General features: G+C 19.0%; 1 protein-coding gene across 6 annotated transcripts; it reads left to right on the top strand.

Moving 5' to 3' along the window:
• Window positions 1-112: 112 nt before the first annotated feature.
• On the top strand, window positions 113-15,084 carry LOC100864235 (uncharacterized). 6 transcript variants are annotated; one of them, XM_012486066.3, is made up of 12 exons: window positions 634-915; window positions 2,818-2,920; window positions 3,880-3,977; window positions 4,255-4,401; window positions 4,489-4,608; window positions 4,811-4,961; window positions 6,714-6,843; window positions 7,448-7,601; window positions 7,758-7,946; window positions 8,017-8,136; window positions 8,219-11,424; window positions 13,301-15,084. In XM_012486066.3, the coding sequence occupies exons 5-12, from the start codon at window positions 4,510-4,512 to the stop codon at window positions 13,308-13,310; spliced, it is 4,059 nt and encodes a 1,352-aa protein (XP_012341520.1). In that variant the 5' UTR covers window positions 634-915; window positions 2,818-2,920; window positions 3,880-3,977; window positions 4,255-4,401; window positions 4,489-4,509; the 3' UTR covers window positions 13,311-15,084. The 6 variants fall into 6 exon arrangements, with proteins under 6 accessions (XP_012341519.1, XP_086762404.1, XP_086762405.1 ...); XM_012486065.3 differs by lacking the exon at window positions 2,818-2,920 and having other exon boundaries at window positions 113-915; XM_086906278.1 differs by lacking the exon at window positions 2,818-2,920 and having other exon boundaries at window positions 113-915; window positions 8,219-11,437; window positions 13,301-13,511.
• The last annotated feature ends 257 nt before the right edge of the window (window positions 15,085-15,341 follow it).

Raw genomic sequence — 15,341 nt, 5'->3', positions numbered from 1 at the left:
ATATCAAGAATTTGAAAAAGCAAAAATAGATTTGACAGAATAATTAAATTATATAATCAACATGGCAACATGGAATTCTAATTAACAGGTAATTTGAATTTGGCGCGTTATTGCTTTTATCATTTAATCGAATTGGCAAAAGTTCCAACATAGTGTCATATAATTCACAAAAATTTTCAAAAATCTAAAATTTATATGTAAATAATTTTTAAATTATTGAATTCTGATTATTAAAACAATCATTTTTAGATTCTGCATATTAAAATTTATAAAAATATATAAAAAAGCATTCGAAAATATTAATATTTTTTTCCAAAGTTTAATAAAAAAAATAACAAATAAATGGAGAATTAATAATATTAATGATATATAACAAATTAAATTATATCAAATAAAATAAGTTTAATTACAGTTCGTTCTAGACGCAATTAAGTTTTATAGTTGTCAACAGTAATAAAGATGGCGGATTTAACGTATGAGTAGTTGATGTTTGGTTTGATACGTGCATTGACGATTTTATGAAATAGTCGCATTAACATATTGTGTGGTGTGTATGTGCATGCGTGTGCGTATTTATATAGAGTAAATTTTGTTTCATAAAATATGTTAAAAATTTGTTGAATATGAGCGAAGGAGCGAATTCAATATCGCAAATCTGCGAGAATTCGCTTACGACCTTGAAGGATGAGGTCGATCCTGAAGAACTTCCTCCAAGAATAATTTCGCATGTTACTAGAAGATCACGATTTGGTACAGGCAATGTTCCGCTTTCGCCTTATATTTTAATTGATGGAAGAAAATTGCGAAGTTCTTTGGCATTAAGCAAAAAAAAGCTTCCTCGACGTGTGAGTTTTCCAACAAATGATAATCATTTGATTACGGGATATCTGGAGCCGGCCAATCCGTGGAAATTCGGTGAGGATGAATGTATATTGCATCAACTTTATGATCATTTATTCATTCCAGTTTGATAGTTTTTGAAAGTTTATATTTTGTACTGATCAATAAATATTAATTATTCAAGAATCTACACTTTGTCTTTAATAATATTTTAATCATTATTAAGTTAATTTATAGGTATATGAATATAAATGTTTTTAAATTTGTAATATTGATTAATCTATTAACATAAGTAAAAAAATGTGTAATTTTAACTTTTGTATATTTAAAAAAATTGAATTTATTTTGTTAACGATTAATTAATGAAAATATTCAAATTATTTTATATAATATATTATTATATAATATTAAAAAATCATTTATAAATTAAAATATTATAGATATTATATTATTATTTAAAAATATTCATAAAATTTTGTTAAAATAAATATTATTTTAACAAGATTTCATAATATAATATCTTAATTATATATTTATAATAATAAAAATTTAATAATAAACAATATATTTAGAATAAAAATGATACAAGGATAATATCAATTATAGAAAATGGTAAATTTTAATAAAAATATTTTTTTGTTATGTACATATTTAAATACAAATGTGGAATATGATTTAATTCCTTTAAAAAAAATGTACTTGTATTATTTTTTCATTGAACCTTCCAAATAATTCCAATTTATTAAATAAAGAAAAATTGACTTGAAATTAATAATTTATAAAAAAATATGTTTTTTGACACATAATAAAAAATAGTATTATATTAATAATAATACTATTATATAATAATATTATAATAATATTATAATTAATATTTACAGAAAATTTATATTTTTCAAAATTAATTGATTATATTAATTATATATTTATTATATTAATTATATTTTAAAGAAATTATTATTTTATGTATTAAACTATTGTATTAAACTAAAATCAAATATATTTTTATAAGTATATAATTTATAAAATATTATATTATAAGATTCTTTTATTTTTTGTTTAATTATATTATTGTTTGATCTTATTCATTCTTTTAATATAACAACTAGATTTTTAATTTTTTTACATATATATATTTAATTATATATTCAAATAGAAAATTTTTTATTTGATAATATTAACATTTGTTTAAATTGATGAAGTAATTTATTCAAATTTTATTTTGGAAATATTATTATTCATAAATATTATTAATCATAATTATTTTGTGTAATTTATCTATGTTATTCTTTATTTGAACACTTATAATATATTACTAAGTCATTGAGTTTTTTTATAGATCATGCCAGATGTAGATCATTTAAGATTTCACAATGTGAACCATATACTAATTATAAGTTTGATGCAATATTAAAATATCTACAATAATATGTACAATATATGTATATACAATTCTCTTAAGTTAGATATCATAACTTCTATAAATTATTTTATTTTTAAAGTTAATTATTTTTCATTATTTTAATCATAATTTGTAAACTCATTTTAAATAGAATAATATACATAAAATTATATTGTGTGTAGTATAATTTGTTGTTCATTAATTTATATTTTAACTTATATTGTTTTATACATATATTTTTAAATACATTTATTTGTTAAAAAAAAGTATTACATGAGAGTTGAAAGTAAGTTATGACATAGTATTTCTAAAATATTTTATCATTAATTTTTATAAAACATTTTATTTATATTATTGTATTAATACGTTCTCTGTGGAATTGTGAATGCAAATAAAGTGGAAGCTAACTTTTTAAAAAGAATAATATTCTGCAGAAAATCTTTGATTTATGATATATATTTTACATCCATATTAAAATATATTTAATTGAATTAAAATAAAATACAATCAAATATTTGGCTTTATTCTTAAAAAAAAGATGAAGAGTTGATTTCTTCTTGATCCTCTGCTTCCAGGGTCAAATTTATCAACTTACTTTCTTGTGATAGAGAGGTGAACATTCAATGGAAATGTAGACACTAGTTAATGATCAAGTCATTGCTTCAAATGAAAAACTTGGTGAGTCACCAATGAACACCGCAGTGAACGTGTTAAGAAACATATTATACTCAGAAACAACAAAATAACAAATTGAAGTTTAAAATTATGTCATAATATGTGTTATTAGTAATACTTTATTAATAGGTTTGATAATAACAGAATATATAAGATTAGCATGGAAATGGTGGATTTAACATTTGAAAATAATCAAAAAAGTTCAGATAAATTATATATATCTAATATAACCTTGTTTCCAAATTACAATAAGTTTTGTGATAATTTTTAATTATTGAGTTTTAGAAAGAAAATAAACTTTTCATTCCAATATAGTCAACATAATACAATTTTTTTTAATGTCTAAGAGTCTTTATACTATCAACTATCAAATTCAAGAAAATATGAATTCGTATGCACTTAATCAATCAATTGTTAATAATTGAAGAAAAAAAAAAAGATAATATTTTCATAGCATTGATAATTAAAATGCATTGAATCAAATGAATGCATTTGCATAAGAAACTTTCATATAAATATAAACATAAGTTTTAACATAGCGAAATTTATTATAATATTATTAATTTTCAAGTAAATAGTTAAATTAAATTTTATTATAAATTTTGTCATTGAATTTTGATATCTAGTTTTTGGTTTTTGGTCAATTTTTTCTGATTAATAAAATGCAAAAGTTCTAAATGTTAATTATTTTTGTACTTTTACTCATTAATGAAGAATTAATCATTTTATAAATAATGTAATTGAATATAAAATTTGTATTCAATTATTTTAGAAACAAGGCTAAATTAAACATATGTTTATGTGAGTTTTTTCAGTTATTTTTAAAACATTCCTAAACTGAATATCACATATTATGTTTTATATATTTTACAGTATTCTGGAGCATCATTCATTAATCATATACATTTTAATATGTAAAAATTTTTTATTAATTTAATGATATGTTGATTAATTGTCCACAGCTGAAAATGTGAATTGCGAAGATGTAATCTTAGCATACAAAGAATCTTGTATAAAACATAATTCAGATCCTTTGGAGACTGTTATAAATCAACTTAAGGTAAAAATGTATTTCTTAAAAATATGTATATATTCAATATTGATTTAAGTTGGAAAAGATATCATAAAATAAATCTTAAGACATTATATGAAGATATGAAATTGATTTTGAAAGTAACAAAAATCAATTTTATAATTATTATGATCTAAATATTTTAAGTTTATTTTAATTAAAATTAAGAAATTAAAATATACAAAATTAGAAAAGTTAATTGAAATTATATAGAATCCATTCATTTGATATTGTAAATAACAAGATACATTTATTAATAATATAGAATTTGGATACATTTGAATTGCGAAATGAAGAATTAGATTTAAAAGGACAGATATTAGATATTAATCATGCAGAACCATTGGAGGAAATTTTCAAAAGAGTACAATTTAATAAAATTAATTTAGAAGCTACATCTTTGAATGATGAGGTATCTTGTTTAATTTAAAATTTTATTAAGAAAAAATTATTTCTTTTAAAATATTATTTAATATAATTTATAATTTTTTTATTATAGAGTTCTGTGATATTATTTGATATGTTAGAATATTATGAATCTGCAAAGCATTTGAATATTTCATCTAATCAAAGCATTGGGATTCATGGTTGGCAAGCATGTGCAAATATGATAAAAAAGGTATACATATTTTCTTACTATAAAGAAGTTTATATGAATATTATTAGTTTTAAATGTTATTTTACATTTCATTAATTATGTATAGTATAAATATGTATCATGTATAGAATGACTGTTAAGAAAATTACAAATGACACTAAATATTTGTATTGATTTTTATATTGTTTAATATATAATTAATATAATCATTGTTTTTATCCAGACTCAATGTTTAGAATATTTTGAAGCTAAGGATGTAATCCTTAATGAACAATACATGAATATCTTGAGTCGTGCATTACGATTAATCTGCCATTTACATGTGCTTAAATTAGAAAATTGTGGACTTACAGGAAGATCTATTGTCACACTAGGTATTTATTATGCAATACAATTTGTATTTGATTTTTTTCTTTTAAATTATAAAATAATTATAATTTGTTATTATTTTCATTTTTTATAAAAATTATTAATTAAAGTTAACAAATCATTAAATATATATGATATAATAAAGTAAAAAATATTAAATTAATTTCAAGATTTTTTGGATATAAATATATTATAGATTAAATGTAGATTGAATTCTATTACTTTACATATTATTTATATACCATATTTTATATACTAGTTTTTCTTCTTATTTATTTATCTTCTTTTTTTTAAAGACAGAAATAAAAAACAATTATAAAAAATTAATTATTAATATAAAACCTTGTTAAATCTTATAATTATCTTTTTAATTTTTAATATTTTTGTTTGTATTTTAGTGAAAAAATGTTATTTAATATATTAATTATTAATTAAAAATAATAAATATAGAATAAAATTATATATTTTTTAAATGTTTCTCCTTTTAATCTATAGTTTATATTATATTTTTTATTTTAATTTCATTTTTATTTATTTTATTTTTAGGTAATATTATTCTGAGTAAATAAAATATGCTTAAAATGTTGAATTAATAATGTTAAAATTATTAAAACAACATAATTAAAAATTTGTAATTCATTCAAAATTTCATATTTTCCATTAATAAAATTTCATTAAATATTATATTAGATAAATTTTATATTTAAAATATTTATTTATTCTATATAAATTTATTAATACTATTTCTTAAATTTCCATTTTTTTCTTTCTCTGTAACATTTTACATGACTTATTGTATATATAAGTATATTGCTTCTATTTATAAATAAAAATTATGAAGAATGAAACAAAAAATTGCATATATTAATTTTATATTTTTCCACATGATTTACATCTCACTTTTAAAATCAAATTAATTAAAAAATTAATTAAGAAAATCTCTTAACATATTTTCACATATGTTGTAAATGCTTGAAATTGAAATAACATTAATTTTTAATAAAATTATTATTTATTTACTTGATAAAATGAACTATTTCTGTAAATTAAAATAATAATAATATTCTTTTTTTTTTATCATTTTTTGTTTTATATTTCTCATTCGTAAATATTAATTTAAATTATTATTATGTTTAATAATTTAAGTTATACTAATTAAATTAATAATTAAAAAATTTAAAATTAATTTGTAATTAATAATTAAATATTTATTTAAATTAAATTCAATCTATCCATACATATGATAACAATTTTGTATTAATAATAATAATAAAATTATAAAATCATAAAAATCATATTTTATGTAATATTTTATTTCATTTTATATCTTAAAATATTTCAGCTTGAAACCTATTGTTATTATATTTTTATATTATGTTGTATTAATCTTATGCAACATTTTAAATACATAGTCAAATGATGTTGAGAAAGAAAAATGTACTTAAATATTAATATAAAAAATCAAATATATTTTTAAAATTTTGATCATACTAATGTATTATTTTGATTATAAAAGAAATTATAATTATAATATTAATTAATTATAATAAATTAACTGTAATATTATAATATTTTAATATTAATTAAAATATGCTTTTTCCATTTAAATAAAATTTATTGATGTAAGTTTTCCATAATATAATAAAATGTTTATATACTTAATTAAAATTAATAAAACAAGTTTTCTATAATACAATATATATATATATATATATATATACATACACACACATATACATATATAGATCTTTTAATAGTTGCAGCATTAAAAATGAATACAGGAATAAAAGAACTTTATTTAGCTGATAATGGGTTGAATTTATATGATGCAATACAGCTTGGTTCTCTTCTAAGATTAAATAATCACATACAACTACTTGATATTAGGTATGTATTTTTATATATAGAAATATATAAAATAATAAAAATTGAGTTACTTATATTTATTTATATGTACATACATATATATAAATTATAATTATTATGATAATATATGTTTAACAAGTAAAACAAATAATTATTTTTTAATGTAAAATATATTATTATAAGTTATTTAAAACAATGTTTCATTGATAAGTTAATGAAAAAAATTATCAATAGTTTTTTCTTTATTGAATAATTTCAAATTATTTAGAAACAATTATTATGTTAACAAACATCACAACAATTTATTTTTCCTTTTTTTTTAAAAGTTAGCTTTTATATTTTACAATTCCTGCTTTAATTATATGAATTACAATCATTATGTATCTATTTATATTTATTGATTATTTACTATTTACATACATCAACTATATTTTTATATAATTATATTATTTATTCTAACATATGCTATGTCATATAGCTAAAGATATTAGTTATTAAAATTATGTAGATTGGAATATAATAATAAAATTAATAAAAGAGAATATTTAAATATCATATTTTATTAATATCATAATCATAATTATATTATTGAAATAAATATTATATAATATATATCATTTTTTAGTAATAATGTCATTCAAGATGATGGTGTACGTGATATCTTAGAAGGTCTCATCAATCAAATAAACGAAGATAAAGATGGTAAAGGTTTAAACATATTAGTATTATGGAATAATCAACTGACAAAAAAATCATCTCCCTATTTCGCACGTATTATAGTATGTAATTTTAAATATCATTATAATTATACATGTATAGACATGCATATAACAATATATATATATATATATATATATATATATATATATATATATTGTTAGAATTTGATATATTTATATGCTTCTATATTATATTAATAATATTTATTTATATAGACATTGTGTAAAACGTTGGAAACATTGAACATCGGAAAAAACATTTTAACTGACGAATTTTTATTTGTTATAAAAGATGCATTGAAAAAAAACCGTGTTTTGTTACAATTAGGAATACAATCAACTGAATTGACATGTGATGGTATTGTTACATTATCTGAAATTATTGAAATAAATCAAGTTTTACAAGTAAATATCAAAAGCTTTAAAGTATTAAGAAAAATATAAACTTTTTAAATCTGTCTGTTTATTATTTTAGAGGATAGATTTACGAAATAATAGCATACAAATAACTGGAATGAAAACTCTTAGTTTTGCTATGAAAAAAAATAAAAATATTACTAAAATAGATTTGGATGATAAACTCGACATAAAAGTAGTAAGTAATAAATCTGTTATATATTAAAATAAAAATTTAAAGTATTATATTATTATTGTTTATTTTTTTATGTTAACAATAGGATGACCAGACCTTGCATCAATATACGCAGCTTGTAGCTGATATTCGAAGCTGTTGTTTGGAAAACAAACAAAATCGTATACTAGAAGAAAATAGCGAAGGTTTTGAAAATTCATATCATAGCAGATTCTGTAGTACAACCTCCCGTAAAATTTCGCTTACTTGTCAAACATTACCATGTTCTTTATCATCCATGATTTCAATACAAAAAGATGAATCTGAACAATCAATGCTCGAACCGAAACGTATTAATGGAGGTCGTCTTCGTTCCCCAGCCCCTAGTCCTGTCTCTTCACCTATAGCCAGTCCAATATTAAGTCCTTCACGAAGTCGATTTGTAGTGTCTCGAGTACCAGAGACGTTACGTTCTACAGATTCCTCAATATCTTCATCATCAATTGTTTTTTCATCCCTTGGATCATCACCTACCTGTGTCACTTCTGCAAGTGGGTCATCTAGATTTCGCGTTTCAGTTGTTGAATCAGCAAATATCGTATGTTTATCGAAACCTACTATTATTACTACTGAAGCTGATATCACGGTCGATTTAAATTCAAAAGTTAATATTGCAGAATCAATTGATTCAGATGACTCAGATAACGTATTTGAATTAGGAATGAATAATAATAATCAAACTATTGAAAATTTGCAAAGTACTTCGAACGACTTTTCTCATCTAGCTTTAAATGTAGTAGAAGAAACGTGTACATCAATAGTACCTGGATGTCCTAATATAAAAGAATCAAATACGAGTAAATCTTTTTTTAATACAACAATTAAAACTCAATCTAATGATAATATAAGTTCTGTAACTTTAAAATGCAAAGAAGATGGTAATGTGTCAGACAGTCAAATTATTTTGAACCAATTGGAAGATATTTTGATGACAAAAAATATTGAGAATATAGAAAATTATTATAAAAAAGATGCAAAAGATATAAAAATTACATCTAAAGATAGAAATGATAAAAATTCTTCTTATACTACAATAATTACTAACAAAGATTATGGTACAACAAATACTTGTATAAACGAAAACATAGAATTACAATCACAAACAAATCACGATCCAATACAAAAAAGTACTTCTAATTTAGGAAAATTACTTTCGCTATTTCAACATTCTAGTTGTTTTTTTTCTGATTCTACTAACATTAACCAATTAAAAAATAAAAGTACATTTCAAGGTAGCATAAACAGCATGATGACTCTTGGTGATAAGTTCCATTATTACATAAAAGATAAAAAAGATAGGATTTATAATCGTGAAACAGAAGAGTCGTCAGTATCACTAAAAAATAAATCAAAATTTTTTAATGTTTCTCAATTGCCAAGTTTACAAAGTTTAGCAAACATGATTCCATCATTTAAATTTGAAGGTAATACTCCTGGGCAGAGTAATAAATATTGTTCCAAAGAAGTAAATCTTTTACTCAAGAAAGATTGTGAAACTGATTCAACAGGTACAGAAAAAAATTGCAATAATGAAAACTTAAATATCTATTTAAAAAGACAGAAATCTATTTCCACTTTAGATAATCAATTATTATCTGAAAATATACAATCAAAATTTCCATTTGGTGTTACTAACAAAGACATAGTATTAACTGCAAATTATATTGTTTCGAATATAATTGATATTTGTTCTAAAATTGTGAATAATAATTTATTAATGCATGTTTCAAATAGTAATTCAATTGTACCTGTACCTAAATTAATAGGTATACCTGAATACTCTGTTTTAAAAGCAGTTACAAATGATATACAGAAAAAAAATATAGCGGAAGTACTAGATAAAATAGATCCTATAGAAAAAACAAATAATGAAATTTTAACAAACAGTATTAATTTTACTAGTGATAACAATTCTTTGTCATGTAGTATAATGTATGATATAAGCAATGATATGCATACTGTAGATACGTCTGACAGAATGCACAATTTAGTAATAAATTTAAGTACAAAAAATAATATTGAAAATAATTCTGTTTTTAATGTAAATAGTACAGAAAATAATACAGCATGTCTTGTATGTAATCAAAAATGTGTCTGTAATGTAAGTAATAAATCAATTGAATGTTATAATACGTTGAAGATAAATGTAGAAACAAATTGTCTAAATAATGAAGTTACCAGAATGTATAGTATTGACAGTAATAATGATAAAAATGTTTTTATAAATGTTCATAATATCTCAACAAGTAATGAGCTAGAAAGAATAAATGTATGTTATGTAAATAATAATATAAATTGGAAAAATGCAGTTGTAAATAACATACCAGAAGCAAAGATATCAAAAATAAATTTTATGTACAAAGATATAAATTTTGAATCTAGCAATGATAATACAAATTTATGTACTTCAGTAATTTATAGAGATGTAAGTACACCAATAAAACGAAAAGTGATAAAACCATTTGTTATAGAAAATAACAAATACTTTAAAATAACTAATATATATCAAACAAAAACTAATAATGTGAAAAATACTATGAATAATATGTTCAAAAATATGAACATCGTTATGTCTATACCAAGAATGTACTCTTATATGACAAACTTCAATATGTTAATTCTTAGAAATTTTATACATTATGTAGCAGATACATCTATTGATAAAACTTTGATTAAAAATCTTTTATTAGATCTCACAACTAATAATTGGCCAAATAATATTATTAAAGTAAAAACTTTATTTTGTGATTTATCTCAGATATCTCAATTATCAATGAATGCTATAACTGAAAAATCAGATAATGAAATATTGAAAATTAAGAAAAATATTTTACCGAAAAATTATTTAAAAAAAAAAGTGAATTTTTACAAGAAACAAAAATTAAAAAAAAATGAGGCTTTTGAAATTGTTTCTGAATATTCTTCAGTACCTGTAATAGCTGATTCTATTGTTTCTTCAAAAGGAAATGTGTCTTATTTAAGAGGAAACGTTGATATAAGCAGTAATTTATCAGAAAATATTCATATGCTCAGTAATTTTGGATCAAATATTGCTCAACATTTAAAATGCACAAATTCAGACGAAATAAGTGATACAACTCATCAATATTTAAATGCAATTAAATGTGCAGCTATAACCACAACTATGTGTTCAACACCTGCAGTGAACACAAGGGGTAATACAACAGTTGATATTATTTCTGATCAAAATACTAATATTGCTGAGACTTCATCAATAATTCATGCAACCAGGTGAGTTATTAAAGTAAGTAAATTAAATTATCAAAATTGATGGAAATTGATCTATTTTAGATATTGATAATTCTATATTATACATTATATTTCAGAAAAAAATATTTATTGAATGTTTAAATATTTATATTTTTTTATTATAATATATATAATTTTAATCTATAAAATGTAAATATAAGTTTTTGAACTTAATTGAAAAATATGATATGATATGATATGAAAAAACTATTTTATTGATTCTTTTTCTAATCTATATTTAAAATATAATTTATTTGTATTTTAAAAAAAAATAATTTAAAATATATCATATTAAAAATATAAAATTGTTTATATTTAATGAAGTTTTATATCAAAAATATCAAAATATATAATTTTATTTTTCACAAAATATCTTTGATGAAAAATATTCAATTTAATTTCAATAAATATAGTGTACAAAAATAAATAATTAATTTGATTAATATGATATTAATTTTGTTGTAATTTTTTTTATTATAGTGGAATTATTTAATATTCTTTATTTCGAATAAGTACATATTATAATAAATAAATAATATATATTATTAAAATTATAATGTAATAATGGAAATTATTAAAATTAATTCGAAATATAAAATATATTATGATGAAATAAGTTTTTTAATAATATTATTTAAATGATTTCATGCTGCTTATTCTTCATTATACTGTGCATCATATTAAATATGTCAAATTAAGACTTATTTATTAATTTTTATATAAAAAAAAGACTTATTCATTTGTCACAAATATAAAAATTTTTAAAACTCATTTTTGTAAAAATAATTTGAATCTGATGAAGAAATTATAAATATATGTAATATTAAATATAATTTAAAAAAATTTTCTACTTAAATTTATATTTCATTTGAAAAATAATGCTTTTTCTTTTATTTATGCTGATTTCAACATTATCTTATGTCTCGCTTGCACTTATTATAATAATTTTTGTTTAACTAATGCAATCATATTAATCTTCCTTTTATAAAATACCATAAAAAATCATTTTGTTTTTTTTATATTTTCCTGCTAATCTTAAATATAAAATTTTAACATGTTGATATCCATCTAATATCTAATTTATTTAATATTTAACATGTTATTTATATTTAATATTAATTAATACAAAATAAATTAAAAGCTCTATTAAGAGATTTCTATCTATATTGTAATTAAATTACATTTTTTATAAATTTAGAATTTAATTTTGTAATAATTATTTATTTATATTGATTGATATAGTAAAGTATTATATAAATTTTATAAATTATATATAACTTAAATTATTAATTTACGAAAATGATTTTATTGTTATTAGAATGGATAATAAGTTTTTATTTAAAAATTTGTTTTAAAATTCTATTGTTTAAAATAAAATTCAAAATAAATTTTATTTGATTTTTATTAAATGTAAAATTCATTTTAAGAATTATTATATTTTTTTATATCTTTTTTCTAAATTAACTACATTAAAGATAATTAAAAAGTATATATATAATTTCATTGTATTATTATCAGTAATATTTATATTTAATTGTTATGATATATAAAGAAATATTATAAAATATTATAAAATATACATTATATGATCAAATATATTAAATAAATTTCTAACATAATTTTTTTGTTATAATTTTTATAATATTTATCATATTTTTTATTAATTATAATATCGTTTATTTTTTATTGATTATGTTTTTATGTTATTTTTTCTTGATTATTGTCTTCAACTTTTTAAAATGTTATAGCAAAAATTTTACTTTACTATATCAAAATATTGATTATATTATAAATAAATAATATAAAAATATAAAATTATAGAATTATATTGTAAAAATTAATAACCTGATTTTTATAGCACAAAATAAAATAAATGACATAGAAGAAGAAGAAGAAAAAGAAGAACAACAGTTACAAGTTATTAAAAATGAAGATTCAGAAATAAAAAACAGAAGATATGCTGAAGAAAATAACAATTTTTATGATTTTGACGATGATGAAATTGATGAGTTTGAAGAATTGAAAATGCATCTAGAACCAAAGTATCAGCGATATGCTAAATGGAGGATCTAAAATTATGTTTTTTTGACTGTTTAAATAGTGTGTAATGATTTTATAAAAATACGAATTCAACTCAGAATCGTACTAAGGAATTTATATTGTACAAATGAAAAGATATAAATCTTATAAATATTATTGTAAATATATAGAAAGAGAATTTGTAGTATTTTATACATTAGTTTTGCTCAGCTCTAGTTTAAATTGATAAAGATAGAGAAAAATAAGATGAATGGAGAAAATATGGATCCTCATATACATATACGTGTATTAGGAATAATCTTAGTACATGTTTAATTCTAGTCTAGAAAACAGTTGATCTATAATAGCATGAATTAAAAAAATAAATCGTAGATATCAAAACAAAGTTTAAGATTTTACAATTCTATGTCAAAATCATTTATTTAATTGTGTTATAGTTAATTTTAGCGTTTCATATGATTTGCACATAATCAAAATTGTGCATAATGTAAAGATGGTTGTATATAACTATACCATATTATTATACCATTAGTGTGTATATATATATGTATATATATATATATATATATATATATATATATATATATATATATATATATGTATGTATATATATATGAAACTTAATTAAATAATATATACATATTCATATTTGACGCACATCATACAAAATTGTTATTTTTTGAAAAAAGTTTGTGTCATTGTGAGAAAAAGTATTATTAAAATTGTTATATATAATATCAGATTTTTATTTATGAATTGTAAACATTTTCAATATTGACATAATATATTTTTATTACATATAAGTACAGAATAAAAAGTTTTTGACTTAAATATAAATCAATACTTAAATTTAAAATTTGAATCTTTGTTATTTGAAAATGTATATTTGTTATATATTTATAAAATTTTTCTTTAATATGTTATTTCTATAATTATATTATAGAATATAACTTGCTAAAGAAAAAATAAAATTGACATGTGATATGAATATAATTTAATATAATATATAATATATTATATATTATATTAAATCATTGATTTATGTCAAAAATTTACTAACACCAGTGATCAGTAATTTATAAAGTATATTTCATATCTACATTATATTTTATATGTATTATATATTCATAATGATAAAACTTAATTTCATTCACATTAAAAAGTGAAATGAAATTTATATAACTTAAAATTTCGAAGTATTATTTTATAATTAATAAAAACTTTATGGAGTTAAAAATAAAAAATAAATTCCTAAATATATATAATTATATTTTATTTAAAGTTCTTAAATTTTATGAAGAATCAAAAAAGCAACAATTGACTATTAGCCATTTTCTCACGAAATTCATTAATAAAAATGATAAAAACTATTGAATAATATTATTAATCTAGCAATATTAAATTATAATTATTGTAATTATTCTGGATGTATATATATATGCGTGCGAGCGCAACACAAATTCACATAGATACACTCCATCAAAAATGTGCGTTTATGTTGTGAAATTAATTATGTACAATTTATATATTGAAAAGGAATTGAATTTATTAAGAATTTTATCGTATTAAGAAATAAAACAATAAAGATGGTTTATTAATTAATATGTTTAATAATCTTATTATTCTTATACATACATATATATCTTATACATACCGAGCATTTATATATTATTAATTATATTCATACATAACAAATATATTTTAAAGTTTAAGTACTTTAGAGTTTTATGTTTTACTAAAAATTTAAATATATCTTATTTTATAATAATTTTCATTCTATTAAATCAAAATTATTGATTTATTACGAATACTATAATATTAAAAAGAATATTGATAACTAACATTATCAATTAATATTT

The sequence above is a fragment of the Apis florea genome, unplaced genomic scaffold (assembly GCF_048593485.1).
Source record: "Apis florea isolate Af1SG1 unplaced genomic scaffold, ASM4859348v1 contig_2492_pilon, whole genome shotgun sequence".
Lineage (NCBI taxonomy): Eukaryota > Metazoa > Arthropoda > Insecta > Hymenoptera > Apidae > Apis > Apis florea.
The sequence above is the reverse complement of the archived record's forward strand: the minus strand, read 5'-3'. Positions and strand labels throughout refer to the sequence as shown.

Coding starts and splice junctions, on each gene's coding strand:
- LOC100864235 (XM_012486065.3), top strand. CDS start 624: ATGAGCGAAGGAGCGAATTCAATATCGCAAATCTGCGAGAATTCGCTT. Junction 916..3,879: donor GGCCAATCCGTGGAAATTCG/GTGAGGATGAAT, acceptor AATTGTCCACAG/CTGAAAATGTGAATTGCGAA. Junction 7,947..8,016: donor AAATAAATCAAGTTTTACAA/GTAAATATCAAA, acceptor TTATTATTTTAG/AGGATAGATTTACGAAATAA.